Consider the following 18,748-nt stretch of genomic DNA (forward strand, 5'->3'; position numbering starts at 1 on the left):
ATACGCCGATATGAGACACCCACGGGTTGTGAAGGAATTTAAAAAATAGTTTTAACTGTCTTTAGTGATTTGAAAGAAGATGATTTGGGTATCCTCCACTTATAGCAATTTAGCTTACTTCAAATCGGGGATTTGGCCCGAGTTGAAAGGACTAATTAAAACCAGGTTAATTTTGAACCAGAGCACTGCGAAGGAACGGTAAATGTGATTATAAAAAATTAATATTTTAGACCTATGCGTAAATAATGAAGAATTCCGATGTAAAAAAATCGTGACTCCAATAAAAACAGGATCAGAGAATAATTATTGTGCTTAAAAACACCCTGTATGAGAGATAGCCGTCTATATAGAACCTTCCCTTAGCTAATTTAACCAAATAAGTAAAGATTTTAACATAGATTTAAACTAGGATGATTAGTTATGTTGCTCAGTATGGACTCTGTTTCAACATTATCACTGGTTAGCACTGTATTGGTAGACCAAAAAAAAAAAAGTTAACCTTTTACCTGCTAGCTTAACCTTGCGCAAGGGCAGTGGAAATCTATTCCATTAGGCCTCCCAACTTGATAGCTTCAGATAAACGATAGTAAAATTATAGGATACCAATCCACTGCGCTAGTTGCTTAATTTACACAATGACATAGCTTCCAATGGACTGCATGGGGTCATGATATACTTACCCCTGGCAATATCTCTGAGTCTATGGCTGCTTCATTAGTAGTGAGTACCCTTTGCGGAAAATTCCGAAGCATGCATTATAGTGGGTATTGAAACAATTCCCGTGTCCAAAAAAGGGTGGTATAACTTCAATTCGGTAGTTCGACTATAGGTAGTCTTTACTGACTGATCAATCCTTTATAGCACACCTCACTGAGGTCTGGAGGACGCATGAACGAATTTTTCTAAAAGGCAGTTTGAGAAAGTCATAATGCTATTAACCCTCTACTAAACCTTGGCTTTGAGCTGGAAGTACATGATTATGGTTGCCGTACTTTGATACTAGAACTAAGGGTTTGATGAAACTGCGAAGTGGCACCAATAAAGACCGAAAAGCAATCGACCTTACGACTTTAAGAGTGTCAATACTCATTAGGTGAACTACAAATTTCATTTCTCATGACGGCATTATGTAAGTAAAGTGTTAATTAGTCACCGCGGTTGTTAGAGTGACTGTTAATGATGTGTTATCGCTAGTGTTTCGCCTATTATTCATAATACTGTTATGATGGCTTTACGTTATTTAACATGTTAAAATTTATGAGGGCAAGGTTACATTACGCAAACATCAAAGACCGAAAAAGAGAGTCGCGTTGGTGTGAATCGAAGGGTTCCACGGCCTTTAGAATGCGCGTCAATGCTCCTTATCACTGAGCTAATACATCTTTTGTTGACCTAATTTCGAATATTATTACTGTTATTCCTTATTATTATTACTATTAATGTTTATATGAGCATTCCTTTGCACCCTTAACACTGGCAGCATCGACAGTGTTTTTTTTTATTACTCCATATTAGAAGTCCAAGCTTTATTTTAAAACCAAGAGCAGATAGGTCTCTAGTACTTTTTACGTAAGACTAGTTTCCAGTGGCCTTTTTTTTTTGTACCTGTTCCTAAAAACATCTTAACTTCACAGTGATTTAGCGAAGACTTTACTAGTATTAAATTTATAGTATTAAATGAAATATTACTATTTATAAAAATTAAAAGAGAAGATATTAAGTTTGTATAGAAATATAAGTGTGTAAATTAATAAAACTATAAAATCTAACATATACTAGAACAAAATATAATAAAACTTGGGAAAATTAGCATTTCTGGGGTATAAAGTCGCTTTGTCAGGTCTACAACAATAATAAGATAAATCTAAAGGTAATCATAAAGTAACTAACTTTTTCTTTTATATTTCTTTCATGTTTATATTTTAAAGATATATTTAACTTCGGCGTTACGACTTTTATTGAAAAAATGCCTAGAACGCTGAGTCCCTCATTAAACAGCGAAAAGGCAAGCCTTTATTATTACTTAGTGTTGTATTATACCGTATTCAAAAGCAACTTCGTTACTTTTCATATCGTTAACATAAGAGCTTGAAGGATCAAGAGTAATTAATACATTACAAACAGTGAAGATTCTCTAATAATTTTATTCGTGTTAAAAGTGATGCATTAACTTTTTGTTTACTCGCGCTTAAAAATGAGTCACTCGAAATTATTTATTTTTTAGAATCTATCAGATGTACCACTTACTGACTCTTCAAAAGGTTTCACAAACTAAAATTTAATCGAAGTCTTTCTCTGCGGTAGAATAATGAAAGCGATGTGAACAAACTTGTAACAAAGGTGCCTTATGTACTTTCTAGCGCCGTATATACTTTCACTGAAAAATATTTTTTAATAATTTTATTCTGGTATCCTGTTTTTATTTAAAGTGGTATTCATGCATTCTTAAACATAGGCTTTGTATTAAAAAATGTAAAAAGTATATATATTTTTTTAGTAATAGTTCCTAGTTCTCGATAGGGTCGTAAAAGCAAACACCGAATTTACGAGCTCTCAACAGGGTGATATTGTACACATTAATTTTGAGCTTGTTTTAATAAAATCTCATATATATATATATATATATATATACTTAATTCTACCCCTAACCCATATATTTAGAATTCATAGCGCGGTCGGCGATAGTTTGCGCCGTAGTTGACCTGATTTGCCGGTAATCGATTGGTGTGCTGACCAGACAGATCGTAGGTGACGATAGCATTGCGTTGAAAAACGTTACCCAGAGGTTCAAGCTGGTGGTTTCGCTGTAAGAAGTCCTTGCGAACTATTACGGCGCGCCTATCATAAGGCATAGCAGCTTGTTCTGTCTCACTTGAAGCGAAGAGACTATTGCTGATGAGTCGTAGGCCCAGGCAATAGACGCGTATGTCATGATCGGTCAGATGCACAACAAAAACAAGCGTCATTTGGCATGCGGCGAAAGTTTCCTTCGAGCATAAAGGAAAAGGTAAAGAGTTTGAACCGCCGCCTTGATCTTCGCAGAGATATAGTTTAAGTGCGGTGGCCACGAGCGCTTAGTATTATTAATGGTCCCCAGGTACTTCGCCCCTGAGGACACCAAGGAATTACCTTATTTTCAAAGGCCAGGGGCGGTAGTGGTGTAGTGCGCTTTTTTGTGATAAGGAGGGCTTTGTTCTTATCTGCAATAATAGTAATTCTAAAGAAAAAAGCGACGACACCAAGTTGGAAAGCAACCCTAGGTAGTACGGCAGTTGCTGGCGCTAGGGCGGGTGACTTTCCTTTTTAAGCGAAACTGATAACAAACTTAACAACTATACTCACCTTAAATATAAAGAAGAACTGCTTATTTCAAAGAAATAAATTATATGTATTCTGACGAGAATTTCTTAACCCTTAGTAATAAGATATCAAATTATGTAAAAATTGATCAATTGCAAGTATGCGCAACGTAAAAACTTCTTCCAACGCTGACCACTTTAATTACACAGTATACGGTAATATTAAGCGTTTGACTACAATAAGATTTGCGTTATTATATGACAATACAAGTACTTGAAAATAAAGTTTTTAGTACTGCTAAACGGAAAAATAACTAAATTTTTTAATAGTATTAAAAATTTTCCAGCATTTTTAAACGAACAAAGCTTAAAGTAATACGGTACCGTAATATTATAACATATTTTTATAAAAATTTTAATGATAACTCAATGCCTATAGTAATCAAACTGCAAACGTATGTTTAATTTATAATTTATATTGATGAGCTATATCCAGTCACATTAGCTCGTTTACTATATTCATTGTTTAAGCAACAACTGTCGTCTATATAGGTAGCAAAAAGATTGGTGTTGAGAACTTTTTTTAATGTCGAAAATTACCTGAAATATACCAAATCGTAATCGTAAATGAGATCTTAGCTAATAGGAAAAGCTTACACAATTTTATGAATCAATGATTTTCCAGTTGCCAAATGAATAGATATTGTTGCCAAAAACTTAAAACTTTTACTGAGCCAACAAAAAACACTAACCTTCGTTTCGGCAAAATATGCTTCCAATCCTATAAATCCTTTTGTTAAGGTTTAAGAACCTTTTAACCTTAAAATAAAATTTTGAACTGCGGCCTAATGAAGGTTAGGCAGATAGTAATTTATTCCTAGTTCTATTAATAATTACTACTGATGAGCTGCATAAAATATTTATAGAAGTAGGACCTTCGTTAAGTCATAGTATAGACTAAAATTCTAGAGAAACACACCACCCCATTGACTTGCAATATCCCATCTCTCACTGGATTCCAGTATCATTCGAGTTTCTAAAGCTCAATGAACTATTTTACTAAGTAGTTTGAAAGCACCAATGTTATCTCTTTGCTTGAGTGAAGGGTTCTTAAATAAATATGTATTATTGGGTGGAATAAAAATTAACTTAAAAGAAGGTATTTTATTACCGAAACTATTTCTTTTAAAGCCTATTCATTACGCACACACTAACTCCAATCTGATAAGTAGGAAAATCTTAGGAGGGATTACTCGATTTTAAAAATTTTATGCAGTAACCCTCTTAGGCGGTTATGAAATGTATTTTCAAGCCCATTAGAATGAAGTAAGCATGCTTCTAGTCCCCAGTATGAAAGTTTAAGTTCAAATGTGGCGGTCAACCGCGTTAGGATGCTTTACTCCAAAAGGATGGCCAACCCTTTCGACTCCTGAGAACAGCCTGTGATAGTCAAAGGAAGCTGTCTTAACGGCAAGGTCGTAATAAGATTTATAATGAAAGCACTCGAGAGAGATCGAAGAGGTGTAGAAGTTATTTCTTTTTTATACTTTACCTCGAATCTAAACACTAGTAACAAAACAAGTGTTGTCGTAAACAATGACTTGAAAGACTTACGGTTAACGAAATATTAAAATTTTTTAAAAAGAGTTTAACGTTACATATTCTGAGTATATTTTGGTCACATATTTCATTGTCTTTTATGTCATAAAAAATTTTACTTCTTTATTTCCTCTAATTTAATACAATAAAACACTTACAAATGCTGTAAAATTCGACCAAGAGAAAAACCCATTAGCTATTTATCTATTGGGATTATCAAACTATAAATATAAATATGACCCACATGTTCTCCTAAGATCTTAATACAACTGCCCATCATTATCCTAGAGACTGCCTTAATTTAAATTTACCGAACATATAACCTTAATCTTATTTATACAAAATACATATATATTTTCCAAACTTTACAAGTAATAGGGATATTTTCCTGATATCACAATAAATTTCAAGTTTTTTAATGTAAATTATAAAAAATATTTTTGTATTTGTTGTGCTTGCCTTTTGTTTACCATTTATTTACTATTTAATAAAACCTAAATGTCCACATTTGATGTTATATAAAATTTTAAAAGTTTATAGCAAAACCACCACAAACCCTATTATTTATCATTACGTTTGTAGCGGTAAAAAAAATAGTGCCCGGAACCTCGAGCTGGGGGACGGGGGAGGCAAACTTTTAACATTAGCATTACCAATGTACGCTTAGAAAATTTGTATATATATTTTTTATTTGTTAGCTAGATGCCTAAAAGTGGGGAATTAAGTAAAGAAGAAATTTTAGACAGCCTCCGTTATTCTGTCTTAAAAATTTGTGAAGCGGAGGCCAAGAAAATTGGAGTAGAAATATCCAAAGAAGCAATGGGTTTTAAAAATATTGTGTTTATAAGTTGTTAAATATTATAAAAATACTGTGTAGGGGCTATAGCCACTATTACTGTAGAACAACTAAGCCAGCTTTGCTTTGACCTGAACTGTTTTTCTGCTCATGCCAAACGGGCCACAATTTCAGTAGATGACGTTTTGTTATGCGCCAGAAAAAGTGAAGATTTAGTAACTCATCTTAAAAAATATATAATTGACGTGGAAGAAGACCAAGGAAAGAAAAATAACAAGAAACGTATAAAAAAAGTACTTAATGAAAACCAAGAGATTTATAGCAGTGGTCCTCAGGAAAAGTGAAAATTAGACTGATATTTGTCCCGAATTTTTCTTTTAAATTTAAAAAGTTACTATAAAATTAGTGTTAATTAGTTTTCTTACTAATATTTTGAGTTTTATTTCTTAAAAAATGGCCAGTTTTCTTTATTTTTAAATAAGACAAAACCCATCAAATGTAGAAATGTAATAAAAACTCTTATGAGGGGTTTTTATTATTAGAATGACTCTATTTTTTTTTTTTTAAAGTAAATAAAAATTATTTTAACTTTGTTGTATGTAATAATATTTTGCTTTTTAAACGTTAGACTTTGGAGCCGCTTTGAGTTACTTCCCCTTTAAAAAACTTACAGGTTTCCACTTTAAGGACACATTTAATTAAAACAAAGACTTCATTTGAAATTGAAACAAATTAGAAAAAAACTAATTAAACAGCCTTTACGATGCCTTTACGGCTAAAAGTTGATTTTTAAAGAGACATAAAAAACTGAAAAAAGTTTTCATAAAACAAACTTTTTAATCTATACAGAAGCGTAAAATTAGTAACTTTATATGTAACAGTAGATTAAAAACACACCCTCAACTCGGTTATTCTCCAAAATATTTAAAGAATTTTAGTCTATTACAATTTATTCCATTTAAAAGATATTTGGTTATAATATTGGGAGAAAGATCTGGCTTACGTTCTATCAACTTGTCATTAAAAATAGCTGACTTGTCTTAAAGTACCTTCATTAAAAGGTGTCAAATCTGTCTACTCTTCTACTTGCTTCCTTTTTTTTTATGTTTTCTCTGATAAGTTATAAAACTTCAATCTATTAGCGGAGTTGGCAGCTAAAAAGTTTAAAAACAAAAAATTGTTTCACAGCCTCACTGTTGCGAACAGAGACGCGAAGCCTACCCTCCCTAGTGGTAGAGGGTTACATTCAACTTTGCTTTTTAACCTTAACCGCAAGAAAAAGTTTGTTCACAAGAACAAGTTTTTGGCGTAATACCTAGATGTTGAGTTAGCCTAAGCTGACCTATACTTCACCTACTCAAGGATAATGCTATAAGGAATTATCTTAAAAGCTGAAAAGTACCAGCCTAGGTTACTGCAGGTGTTGGAATATGCTCAAGCTATGTAACTAGCTCCCAACTTCGTAGAAATCTGGAATTGCCGTTATGTATCTACATATGAAGGTTCGAGCTTAAAGTTTGGAAGAACTACAATTTTTCAGTTTTACTGTTAAGTACGTATATTCTACTTGATAAGGCAACTAGATTAGACCCCTATCAACTCCTAATAATTTAGATTAAAGCAGTAGAAAATTTATATTCATTATTCAGAATGAATCTATGAATAAATTTAGCCTTCGTTTAAAATATTCTACAGTTAGCGGTTTTTTTGAAGTAAATGAGTAGTAAATGAGATTCAGGAAGAGTGTATTATACTTTTAATCGCACTCTCTATGTTTTCTTATTACTACTTTTATAGTCTAACCCTTCATGATGGGAGAAAGTTTCTGAGCCCGTCGGGTTCTTTTTAATAACTTTATTATCCTTTCTTTTAAACACTAAACTTAGATTAATTAGATTTAAGGTGAGACTCCTGATAGAGATTTCTCTTTTTTATCCATAATTACAATTATATCAATAAAATAAGAAACATGCAAGAATTATTCGCCTGAATAAATCGGAAAATTTATTATTTAATGGCAGCTTTTGGTAGACACGAGAGAATTAATGATCACCTTATTTTTGCAGATTTAATAGTTCATGAACAGCAATATTATATTCTTTGCACATTGTAAGTACAACGGACCCGAGTGCCCCTTCCAACGTTATTAGGAAGGGTACAGATTTAGGATTTTTTATCTAATATAAGCATGAAAAGGTGGCCGGAAAAGATCTGTCTTATACGAATGCGTGTCTGCTTGTTTTATTATTGTCTTGGCAAAGGACATATTCTAAGACCTCAGGTAACAGCTTGTAGCTGTTCTCTCTGGTAACGCAAGAATCTTCAGCCTCGGTAGTTAATCCTCTATATTTCTAGGCGCCATTAGTTGGATCTCCTTTGGTTATGGATAATATGTTCGATTAAAGCTTGGAACCACCTTTGACACTATACCGACAAACTATGATTATGGTTCCTTCTTTTGTTTTAGCTCTATTTTGAGGACCGCCTTGTACTACGATAGTTATATGTAATAATGCAGGTTTGAAAGTACTGCTTTTCAAAATGTTAAAAAGTGGTAGTTTAAGTGCTTTGGTAGGTGTTATCTTCCCCACGTTGGTTAGCGCTTTGATATTGTCATTCATATGACTGAACTCGTTGTAACTAATAATAGGCTTCTGTAAGGGCGCCTCTTGTCCTCACACATGGAGCGTAAGAGACCCCCGAGGTAACGGTAATGTGTGGAGTAGGCACTGGCAGAGTTGATTGACTTTGATTGTTGGTGGGCTGACTTCTGCAGACAGTATATGCAGCCGTGATAATTAACTATATGCGCCTCGTTACAACTCGCACATGTTGCAGAGATTTCAAGTGCTTTTGTAGATAGGGTTGTCAAGTGGCCCTCGCCGCATCAGAAGTACAGTGGGGCTGCGCAAAAAAATCTCCAAAGGTCTGGTAAGGTGTACTAGCTAACATCTGTCTTAATTTAATTTGAAAAGGGGATACTCTTCAGTTCCAACAGCTTTTGTCATTAATGGAAAGAGGTGCTTCCCATGTGAACCATTAACAGTGCCCTTCCTTAGGCATTCGTGCTACTTGAGGGGTATGATGCCTAAAGCGTGCGGGGTCTGTCCCGATGGTGGAAATGTTAACCCACTACGGCATCGCCAGATCTCGGATGAACCCAGAGTATATTTTCTGTTCTAAATATGTTTTGACATATCCACCTATATATTTTTTATATGGTTTTAGAAGGTTTACTTGACATTTACTGCCACTTAAATTATTGAAATCTTTAAAATTCACCATAATTTTTATAGGTCTCCAATAGGACCCGATATTATGGTTAAGACCTACATTCTACCATTATAGGGTTAAGTTCTCAATAATACAGCGATAACAAATTTAGATGGCTTGTCTTCAGGTAGCTGTAGGTATAATGTTGTAACTCCTCGCACTGATCGCAATGAATAGAGCGATATTCTTCAGCTGTCGTGAAATATTTTAAATATAAATGGATAGGGAATCTTCGCGCCGATGGTTTACATAAGTTGTACAAAAAGGGGCCAGTTTTGTTTACACAAAGGATAATGGGTGGGATTTTCTCTAAACGAGTTCGCAGGGAGGCTACCACGATAAGTGGTCGTTCGTTAATAGTAGGGTCTGGCACTGCCCACCTCTGTGTACGACGTCGTGTAAAGTTCTTGGTTAGGGCTATCATTTTTATTACAAGTATAACTACCAATGTTAAATTTACGACTACATATATTGTTATTTTTTTATAACTGTTGTTGTTACCAAGATTACTACTTCTTTTATTAAGAATATTAACTACCGTGAACAGCTCGTCTCTAGTAATTTCATAGTTTAACTCTCTTCTAGATCACTTTGTAAACATATGGTTGATCTAAAATCTGTAAGGCTGAATATACGTTATTACTGTTAGTTATGTAATCAAAAGACCCCTTTCACCTTTTAGACTTATTTTTATAATAAGTGGCTTAAGTACCTTAAATTTTGCAGGAAGAACAAGTTAAATCTTAATAGAAAGCCTCTTTACATAAATACATATAAGGGTTTAAACTGACAGTTGCATCTTCTGCTTGAATCCCCTACGAGAGACTTAAATAGGGTATAAACTCTACAAAATAATCATCTTCGGTTGTATCCTCACTCCGTGATTCTTGGTTTTCAAGAACCCCTTACGCCTGCACTGAGAATTAAAAGATGGTTTCACACGGAATAAATCACAAACGGAAAAGGCTACGGACGACCCAGCAAAGCGACCCCTATAGATTTTCTACGTTATCAACCTACAACTCTGTTTTACACCAAATAAATAAGAGTTGAAATCTGCTGAACTTACCCATTGGCGTTAATAAACGAAATACTAGTATTAATCCCTTCTTTTCTGCTACTACTCCCACTAGTAACTAAAATAGTTACAATACTAAATATTTTGAAGGTCATAAAGACCGAGTAGTAAGGAGTTATAACTTTACTGTAGCACGTTAACATATTTAAAAAAATTATAATTTCCTAACTCTGTACTATACTTTTTTAAATTAAAAAAATCCCCTTGGCTTAAATACATATATTTTGTTGATGGGACATTACGCTAAAACGTAGATCTTGCAAATGCTAGCCAAGCTCGATAACTTTCTACTGCCCAAATTATCAATGTCTATGTTCACGTTCTCTTTAAGGATAACCAATCACAAAGTTAGTTGGTCTAGATCAGCTACTGTGTTTCACATCTTAATCCTTATCTATCTTTAATTTAAAGTTTGCTGCGTCCAGAGATTCCAGAGCTGACGCAGAAAATTTAGCAGCAAAAACATTAGGCGAACAACAAGAACATTTGCTTCTCTCATTGCACCGTGGTGTTCTATCACAAAAAGTTTTACAAATAGCCGGCCTATTAAGTATTAAAGGCTTCGAAATGATTCTCACTCTGCAATCTTTTAAAAAACTGAGCACTATGCATTATTTATTTTAGAATATGCTGGTGTGCGGCAGTGAAAGCAACAAGTCAATAAAGTATAACGCCACATAAGCACGCAAGAAACAAATTCCTTATTTCAGCGTAGATGGGCTATTACTACTAACTAAGGCAAAGCTTTTTCGCCTTTCAAGGGATTTACACAAGATCGGATTTTTAAGTGGCTGTAACTGCAAAGGGAGTTTTTTCTAATATAATAATATAAGATGATGAAGATAATAACGTAAATTTAACTTAACCAGAGGCCGAACTTTCACATTGAAACTTAAAATCGTCGATATCCGATTCGATTTCAGGAACTTTCATATTTAGAACTTTTAAAATTAGATATTACTATCTTTTATATATAAATTCTTGTTATTTACAAAATTAAAAAATAATAATAAATAGAGAGATGAATTGAAGAGAACAATAAACTAAAGAGCTAGAGTTACGCTTACCTTTGTTCAAAAAAAGTTCGATTTTCTTTAAAGAAACGTTAGCTAAAATAGTCCTTCCGTACACACCCGGCTTAACACTAAAAGTTCTATTATAAATTAGTAAAAGGTATTTAATTAAAGTAAAAAAAAGTCAAATTGGTATAAGCAAAAGTAAACAAATAACACTTCCAACTCTCATAACAACTTCTTAACTAATATACTCTCGTTACTATTTTAACTTTAAAAGTATTACTCTTACAAAACTTTTTCTGGTTGCTCAAAAAAAGAAACAAGCTCCGACGACGAGATAACAAATACATAATAAAAAGAGACCAAGCAAATCACTATTAATGAGAAATACATAAAATTATAACCAATAATAACTTCAAAACAGAGACAAACAAACCAAGAGAGTGTTACAGTACAAGGAAATCACTAACTTTTTTGATAAAAATACGCTAAGCAGTCAGAAAACGGTTTATTCAATTTTATATCATATAAAATAACCAAATTCCCTTTATATTATTTAAAAAGCTCTTCTTACATAACTTTTCTATATATTTTTAAATAAAAATATAATAAGTATTGTTAACTTTGCTGCTTTGTGTTGAAGTATTAAAAATAATAAATTTCTCAATCCCTATAGCTAATTTATTTTGTAAAAAAAGATCTTACTCAATGCCTTCAAAGTTGACGCCTGGACTAAACGATAGTTCGACGGAGTAACGATCAGGATCCCCTTCTGGAACCTGAAACGGAAAGTGAAACGATAAATAATATAAAAACTCATTAGCATGCATGAGTAAAAAACCAAGCAACCTCTCTATAACAAAAAGTCAGTGGCTCTGCGCAAAACACGATAAATATATATATATATCTAAAAACTAAAATTAAAACTAATTCAGAACAGTGGCGCCGAATTTAGTTAAAAAGTAAACTAGTTTGCTAAAAACAAAAATCGATTAGGAAACAAAAAAGTATGAACCGAGTAATGTTCATATAGCAAAAAGATGAACTGCGAGAGAAAGTTGATTTCCTTAACACTTTCTAAGTACTTTTGGCTTTTCTCATCAAATATATGGTCATGATTTTTCTATGACATAAAGTATATAACGGCCGGGAGATGAAAAAAGAGTAATGACATCGAATTCGGTATATCGGAAGACGTTGACAAGTGAGTGGATGTGCGATTCGCTGGTAAAGTAGAAGCGAGTGCGAACCATGCGCTGCGAACTCCGGATGCCTAGCAGAAACTAGAGTTAGTATATCCTGTTACTGCAGTTAATAGGGAGAAGAGCACCGAAGGCGCGAGCGTGTCGGCTGTCCAGTCGGTGCACAGTCTCCAACGTCTTAATCAGCTCGGAACTACGCCAATACGTTGTACGACTGTATAATATATGCTCATTGAAATACCGCACCTCTGTTGGTAAGACTCGCTGGAAAAAGCTAAGTCCAAAAGAATCTTTTTAATAAGATTCCTCGCCACTACAAAGTGCCCTTAACCATCGTGGAACTTTAAAGGATAAAGGGTCTCATTGGGACCTTTTGTGCCAATAGCTAACTTCTCTTCTCTAGTGATGCCGTACTCCTGAGGCACAATGTAGTCGGCCACGAAGCCGCACAGGCGATAGAGCTCTGCTCACGCAAAATTCGCATTACTCGTAAGTACGGTTAACTACAAGTTGACGGACGTGCCTGGCAACTTATCTAGATGTAGTTTGGCATGGTTGTGCAGTAAGTCGTACTTTGCGCAGTCGTGTATGTCTGGAATCTTGCTGCATGTACAGCTTGTAGTCGCTCCTTACTAGGTTAGGCTATACGCTTTACCTGATATCAAACTTCTTCTTACGTTTGTTGTAAAAATCCCTCTCGAGTTTTTCCCAACGCCTTAAGAGTTGAGTGATGGTCTCCCCATGGAAGATAGTGTCCTGGTGGCAGGAAGCGCAAGCGAACTCTACGTCGCTAATGGAGTTAGCGCAGCACACTCGGATCAGCATGTGCTTCTGTACTTTTCAGCTGGGAAGTGACAAGCTGCAGTAAACCATAAAGCTGTTCAAAAGTGTGAATGGGGTTTCCAAGCTCATTGATCGCATTAACAAGAGATTCGGCGCACGTGGGGACAGCCGTTTCGAGATGGCCCTGCGCCACCAGTAGTAACACCCGCCAATGCGGTGAGACAGCGGATGGAAACCCTCAAATCTTCGTCTCTTGAGAGTATTTTCCGCAAGCGCACCTTCACGGAGTCCAGATCGCGCGAAGCATCCGAGACATCATCCAGCAGCCCCGCATCCTAACCAGTCGCGTAGTGATTGGCGGGTGGCAGGAACAAGAAAGGGCGGGGAGGGGGACTCACTTTACGGCACAAATTCACAAGAATAGGCGTTAAGTTACCCTCCAATTGAAGGAAGCCTTTCGTGAAGGCAGCAGCCGTCTAGATAAAAAAAAGTTTTCTAGTGCCCAACAGAGGGAGATATTATTTAGTAACCAGTTGCACGCGCCCCTCTTCGGAACAGAATATCTTCAAGTTATGGCGGAATGTGCTGTGAAGGCGCAGAAGCCCATCGCTTTCCCCTGGAAAAGATGAAACAACCAATCAAATAAAGGGCGGTTCCCATGCAGACAATACCCGGATACAATTCGCTCCTTAACCGTTCGCTCAAATCTTGCGCTTGCTGACAGCCTATAGACAAAGACAAAAGCGTTAGTGGGCGAGGTTGCACCGGCCAATTGCACACCAAGGTCCGTTAGTTCGCCGCCCCACTTCAGGATAAGAAGAGCCTCTCTGACTTTCCCCTGCCTCGCTTCCATCTCCTTTCCGTAGCTAAGCAGCCAATCAAATAAGCCGTGAAACAATCTCTAACCACACATTAGGCCCCTGCTCGAGGCTGCTTTACAATGAGTTTCTGGTCCATTTTAATGGCTTGAGCTGTATTTTTCTGTAGATGCCACCGAAATGGCTGCCTCTTTCCAGTATGAACTTCACTTGCATTAACTTGTCCATGCTGGACACAGCAATTAGCACAGGAACTCAAGCAAGCAGAGAACATGAAGCCACCGATCCTCAAAGTCGCTTTCGCCCTCGCCGCTACCAGAAAGGAGTTCTCGCGCAATATTAAGAAGCCTGCCGAACAACAGGAAACTTTTGTATTCTATTGGCGCTCCTTTTATGGCGGACGACCTCTGCAGTTCGGAGGCGGACTTCATCTTGAGTTCCTTTCGGGGATCCTTTCCGTCAAACAGTGAAAGAAACAGCTCGCTGCGGACAACCTGGAGAAGTTCAGCATTAATGTGGCGGGGAGCGCACCAGACAAAGACTAACCATCTTTAGTTTCTGCTTCGGCGTCCTATCGCCATGCCGGAATACACCTGTCCGCCAATCATGGGTAACCAAACTCTGCGATGGGAGGGGCAGGGAGCTACCAATGACACACCGAAGCTCTTTGTGGTCTTCTGGTAAGTCGTCCTCGAGCTTCTGCATGTCTTCCTCCGAGACGCAGGAAGGCTCGCCGGACTTGAGGAGTCTTCCCCATGGTCGACCAATAGTATGAGGGGGGAGACACACCGGCATAAACGGCAGGTAAACCGGATCGGTGCGAAGCGTCGTAGGATAGTTTCCCGCAAGATGTGCGAGGCGTCGTCGTAGTATCTGGGCGGGCACAGAACCAATAGAGCCCAGTGTGATGGGCCAGCTATGTACATGACTACTTCTGGTTGCCTTTCACAAAAGACCAGCCGTTCACATCGCAAACAAAACTTTCTCCGTTCGCTCTCAGAAGATCAAAGCCGCACACGCCCTGCTTGAAGGCTCTGTTGACCTTGTTGAATACTATCAACCAGAATAAGTAAAACAGTGAAGATAGAATAAAACTTGTTGCGAAATCCATTTCTCTTGCTTAGTTAACATCACCGGATAGCGGATCTGAGTGAGCAAATGAGTAACAATTTTGAGAAGAAAAGGAAAATAGTGAAACCTCTTTTCCTTCACCGTCCCTCTGAACCCGCCCGTCAACGGCGGGGGACTTTCTTGCTTCGGCGTGGGCGTAGTTTTCTCCGCAGGAATACACCTGGAAAATTGAGCATTCACGGGATTCAAGGAGAAGGCAAGAAGGCAAAGGACTTTCACGTCTGTCCCTTCCGTCGCAAGAAATTCTTCATACAAATAAGAGCGGTCCTTTCCTTGTGATTAGTGTTGGAAAAATTAGATAATTGATTGGCGCACACAGCACGATCTTTTATGCGAATTATTTATAATAGGAACAGGTTTAGTTTATATAAGGCATAGTTTCAGTTATTTTATAATTTGGACACTTTGGAACACGCGGTGTGTCAGGAATAGCTACAAATCCTATCAAGATCTTAGCTATTAATAAAAAGAACTTATTGTAGTTCGAGTAGGAAAAAATTCGCTGCTTTTGTTGCCGACTTTTCTAAACAATTGCGTGCAGCCACCACCAGCACTTCGCGGATAATAGATGCAGATATAATGATCCTGTAAAGTTAATAAAAAAGTTAGCACAAGGAAAAAAAACATATATAGGGTAGTCTTCGATGTGAATAAAGTAAAGTTCAAAAATAAATTCGAGTCGAAGAATATTAATAAACGTTAAAAGAATCAGCAAACAAGGAGGCTTCAAATTAATACGGAATAACTTAAATTTCACTTATTAGTTAAATTGTTTTATGTAAAGATTTATTAAACTTAAGAAAAGTTTAGTTCTTTAACTAATAATAATAACATTTAATATTTAATATCTTTGTCCAATAAACGAGTTAACAGTACTTAACTTTATATTAACTTATAATTTAAATAAGTTAGCGATCAATTATAGAAGCGTTATTATGTCATATACTTCAGCGTCAACAGGCTTTTCAACAAACGGTTTATTAAAGCGTTCCCCGTTAATAATAACAGCGTCATCCTCTTCGAGTGTTGCGCTTAGTGGTTTGCCTGTTCATACAAAAGTTCCAAATATCGAACGAAAAGAGGATTTCTTGGAATGTTTATAGGACCTCTTTCTCTCCAAACCACAGCAAATCGGGGAATCTATCAAAACATAAACTTTAAATAAGTAAGAAAAATTTATACAAATCAATACGGGAACGCCAGCTTTTTTTAAAACTTCATAGACTTTGGTCCGGTCGAATAAACTATTAAAACGTAAATAAATTGGTGCACTTACAATTGAAGTATTACAAAAATATATTCTTACATTTTCTGTGCTTCAAGATCGTTTATGAGAAATGGTTTACGCAAGTTGACATATTGTATTGCTTTATCCAAAGGAAACCCGCCAGAGGTAAAGGAAATGAGGGCCTCACATATTGGCCACTCCACAAAAATTAAGAAAAACAAGCTTATCTTACAAAGAAAGAGAAAAAACACCTCTTCGGGTGGTCGATCTATAATACAACTATCGCCAAAAACAATTATGTCAAAATCTTCTGAAGCAATTAACCGTTTTATCACCTCATTCATGGCCTTCGAGTTCACCTTAAAATGATATTAAAGTATTTAATTAATGCTCAAATTATACCTTAAATACCTTTTTATCCATGGCGCAAATTCCTAGTTTTACCCGAGCTTCCGGTGTTCTATCAATATACATACTTAAACGCAAAAATAATATTTCTCTGGGTTTTAATTTCTTACCGCCTTAAGTAAAGATGAAGTCGGTGAAGTGTAGAAGAAAACATCGCTTCCTCAAGAAACAAGAAGTTAACTAAATATTTTTACTTAACTGAAAGATAACACAATGACTATGTATGTCTTGCAAAGGAATTACGGATATATTTTTGGTATAAGCATTTGAACCGGGTGTAGCGCAATGCGAATTAGTGGCTAATAAATTTACCTTTTTTACAAGGCACTTATCACACAACCAATACTCAAATTTCTAAAAAGACAAGGTTTTTCTTTAGATACCCCTTTGTTTGTTTAAAGTTTAACCAATAGCTGTAACATCAGTCGTAATCAAAGTTAACACGGCAGCTATTGATATTTTATATGCACACATACAGTCAAGTTTCCATATGAACACCCCATTTAAACCACTTCACACCGGGCAGCCTACGTTAAGTGTTCGGCATAACTGTTCTATCCGTCTTTAAAAGAGCTATGGGATTAATCCATAAATAACTAAACTCTAATTCCAGACAAGTTCTCCTTGTCCCTTTAAATGCTGCTGGCCGTTAGCTTCTTCTTCCCTCTGTAACTTCTGGTTTTGTAATTGAGTAGCATCCTATTATTCCTCATTTCTGCTTAATTTTTATTATGAAATAATAGTAGGGGAGGAAGTTTACATACATCTTATAAAAGCTTAATAAATAATGAGATAATCAGGTTTTCCAACATACCTTTACTCTGTTGACACAATTTTTTTCAAGTTTACAGAGTTGTTTTTAACTTTTAACCGTTTCGATGTGTTTTTGTTTGGACTTGGCAGACGTCCAGTTTTTGGCTTGGTGGAAAAAGTAAAATCTTTTGAAAATGTTCTTTGTACAGAGATCTCGGTACTATATATTTGCAGGTCGAAGTTACTGTAAAATTTACAGAACGTAAAAAACCCAAAAATCAGTGTTCTCTTTTAAACTTCTGGTTAGTTAAATCGTCTACTTAGTATGTGGGAAAATGTTTAAAATTGCACTTCTTAATCGTTGAATTTAGTTGTCACTATATAGTAACTATTGTAAAATAGAAATTTAAACACTGTGTTCCGAGATGTAAGTTTCAGTAAAGGTAGTTATTTTAGTTTAATTCCCCCGTTTTAAATTAATAATTATAGATGTCTTAGCAAGTGAAATATCCCGACCCTAGGATTATTTTAAAAGTACATAGACAGAAGAAGTTTAAACTATAATTAAACTTTTACTTTATGCTCACAAAATTGTCAGTACGAGCAAAGTTAGCTTTCCACCGAAAAATATTATCTAATAATGTTCTAAACCGCAACAACAGTACTGATTAGATGGTTCCAGACCTACTAATAGTTATTTAAAACCCGAAGAAAAGGTAGAAAGTTCAAATCCACTACCGTTAGTGCCACTTAAAACCACAGGTTGAGGTATTGAAACGCCTACCACTTTACTATCCTTTTACTGTTTTAAAAGCTGTTAAGGTTAACGAATGTTCCCTTCAAATAATCGTTTATAAACAAGCTATATAAATCTATTATAATTAAACCTATCTACACATATCACTGCCAAACCCCTCCGAAAACCATAAGCAAACCCATGAAAGTTACTAACTATAGAGAACCATGATATACACAAGGTCAGTTTTGTTGCAGTCGTAAGAGAAGACGGCATCAAGGATTTAACAAAATTGAGATGACAACAAAGAAGAATGAAGGAAACTGTGTGAATGAGGGATGACTTGGTCAAAACTATGAAAAATTTCCAGACTTGTAGTAAAATAATATTTCATCTGCCCAATCTTTCTAGTAAAATTCATCACTCTTTTCGAAAATAAATTCTTTTTTAATTGTCTCGCTTCCTTCTTCCTTTCTCTCAAATTATTCTCCATAAACTTATTAGGCTAATACAACTTGCAACTTTTTACCAATGTTCCTTCCCAGTAAAATATCAAACTAGTTGGGAAGTTCGTACCGTACTACAATAAAAACAAGTTAATTATTTAGTAAAAATGAAAAATTGATGG

General features: G+C 35.6%; 1 protein-coding gene across 3 annotated transcripts; it reads right to left on the reverse strand.

Moving 5' to 3' along the window:
• Positions 1 to 10,687: 10,687 nt before the first annotated feature.
• On the reverse strand, positions 10,688 to 17,017 carry LOC135119370 (uncharacterized). Of its 3 annotated transcripts, none has more exons than XM_064043780.1 (36): positions 16,944 to 17,017; positions 16,742 to 16,791; positions 16,635 to 16,683; positions 16,475 to 16,582; positions 16,302 to 16,420; positions 16,188 to 16,239; positions 16,102 to 16,135; positions 15,942 to 16,039; positions 15,469 to 15,580; positions 15,209 to 15,267; positions 15,063 to 15,155; positions 14,960 to 15,010; positions 14,797 to 14,906; positions 14,675 to 14,737; positions 14,512 to 14,612; positions 14,411 to 14,457; positions 14,270 to 14,358; positions 14,147 to 14,212; positions 13,986 to 14,093; positions 13,827 to 13,912; positions 13,718 to 13,771; positions 13,577 to 13,662; positions 13,445 to 13,522; positions 13,283 to 13,381; positions 13,101 to 13,230; positions 12,941 to 13,045; positions 12,787 to 12,891; positions 12,634 to 12,726; positions 12,510 to 12,576; positions 12,392 to 12,456; positions 12,234 to 12,334; positions 12,077 to 12,184; positions 11,767 to 11,840; positions 11,113 to 11,198; positions 10,912 to 10,986; positions 10,688 to 10,860 (listed from the first exon to the last, which is right to left on the reverse strand). In XM_064043780.1, exons 2-36 carry the CDS (start codon positions 16,783 to 16,785, stop codon positions 10,829 to 10,831), a joined length of 2,847 nt encoding a protein of 948 aa, XP_063899850.1. In that variant the 5' UTR covers positions 16,786 to 16,791; positions 16,944 to 17,017; the 3' UTR covers positions 10,688 to 10,828. The 3 variants fall into 3 exon arrangements, with proteins under 3 accessions (XP_063899850.1, XP_063899851.1, XP_063899852.1); XM_064043781.1 differs by having other exon boundaries at positions 12,787 to 12,866; positions 12,919 to 13,045; XM_064043782.1 differs by lacking the exon at positions 16,944 to 17,017 and having other exon boundaries at positions 16,475 to 16,502; positions 16,559 to 16,582; positions 16,742 to 16,755.
• Between the last annotated feature and the right edge of the window lie 1,731 nt (positions 17,018 to 18,748).

The sequence above is a fragment of the Zophobas morio genome, unplaced genomic scaffold (genome assembly GCF_036711695.1).
Source record: "Zophobas morio isolate AGI-343-1 ecotype UQ-CSIRO unplaced genomic scaffold, CSIRO_AGI_Zmor_V1 ptg000259l, whole genome shotgun sequence".
In the NCBI taxonomy this organism is placed as follows: Eukaryota; Metazoa; Arthropoda; class Insecta; order Coleoptera; family Tenebrionidae; genus Zophobas; species Zophobas morio.

Excerpts from the sequence above, each read along its gene's own strand:
- LOC135119370 (XM_064043780.1), bottom strand. The coding sequence starts at position 16,785 with ATGTTTTCTTCTACACTTCACCGACTTCATCTTTACTTAAGGCG. Across the intron at positions 15,156-15,208 it reads CGGAAGGGACAGACGTGAAA|GTGTATTCCTGCGGAGAAAA; the intron begins GTCCTTTGCCTT and ends TCAATTTTCCAG. Across the intron at positions 12,185-12,233 it reads TCCGATATACCGAATTCGAT|AAAAATCATGACCATATATT; the intron begins GTCATTACTCTT and ends TTTATGTCATAG.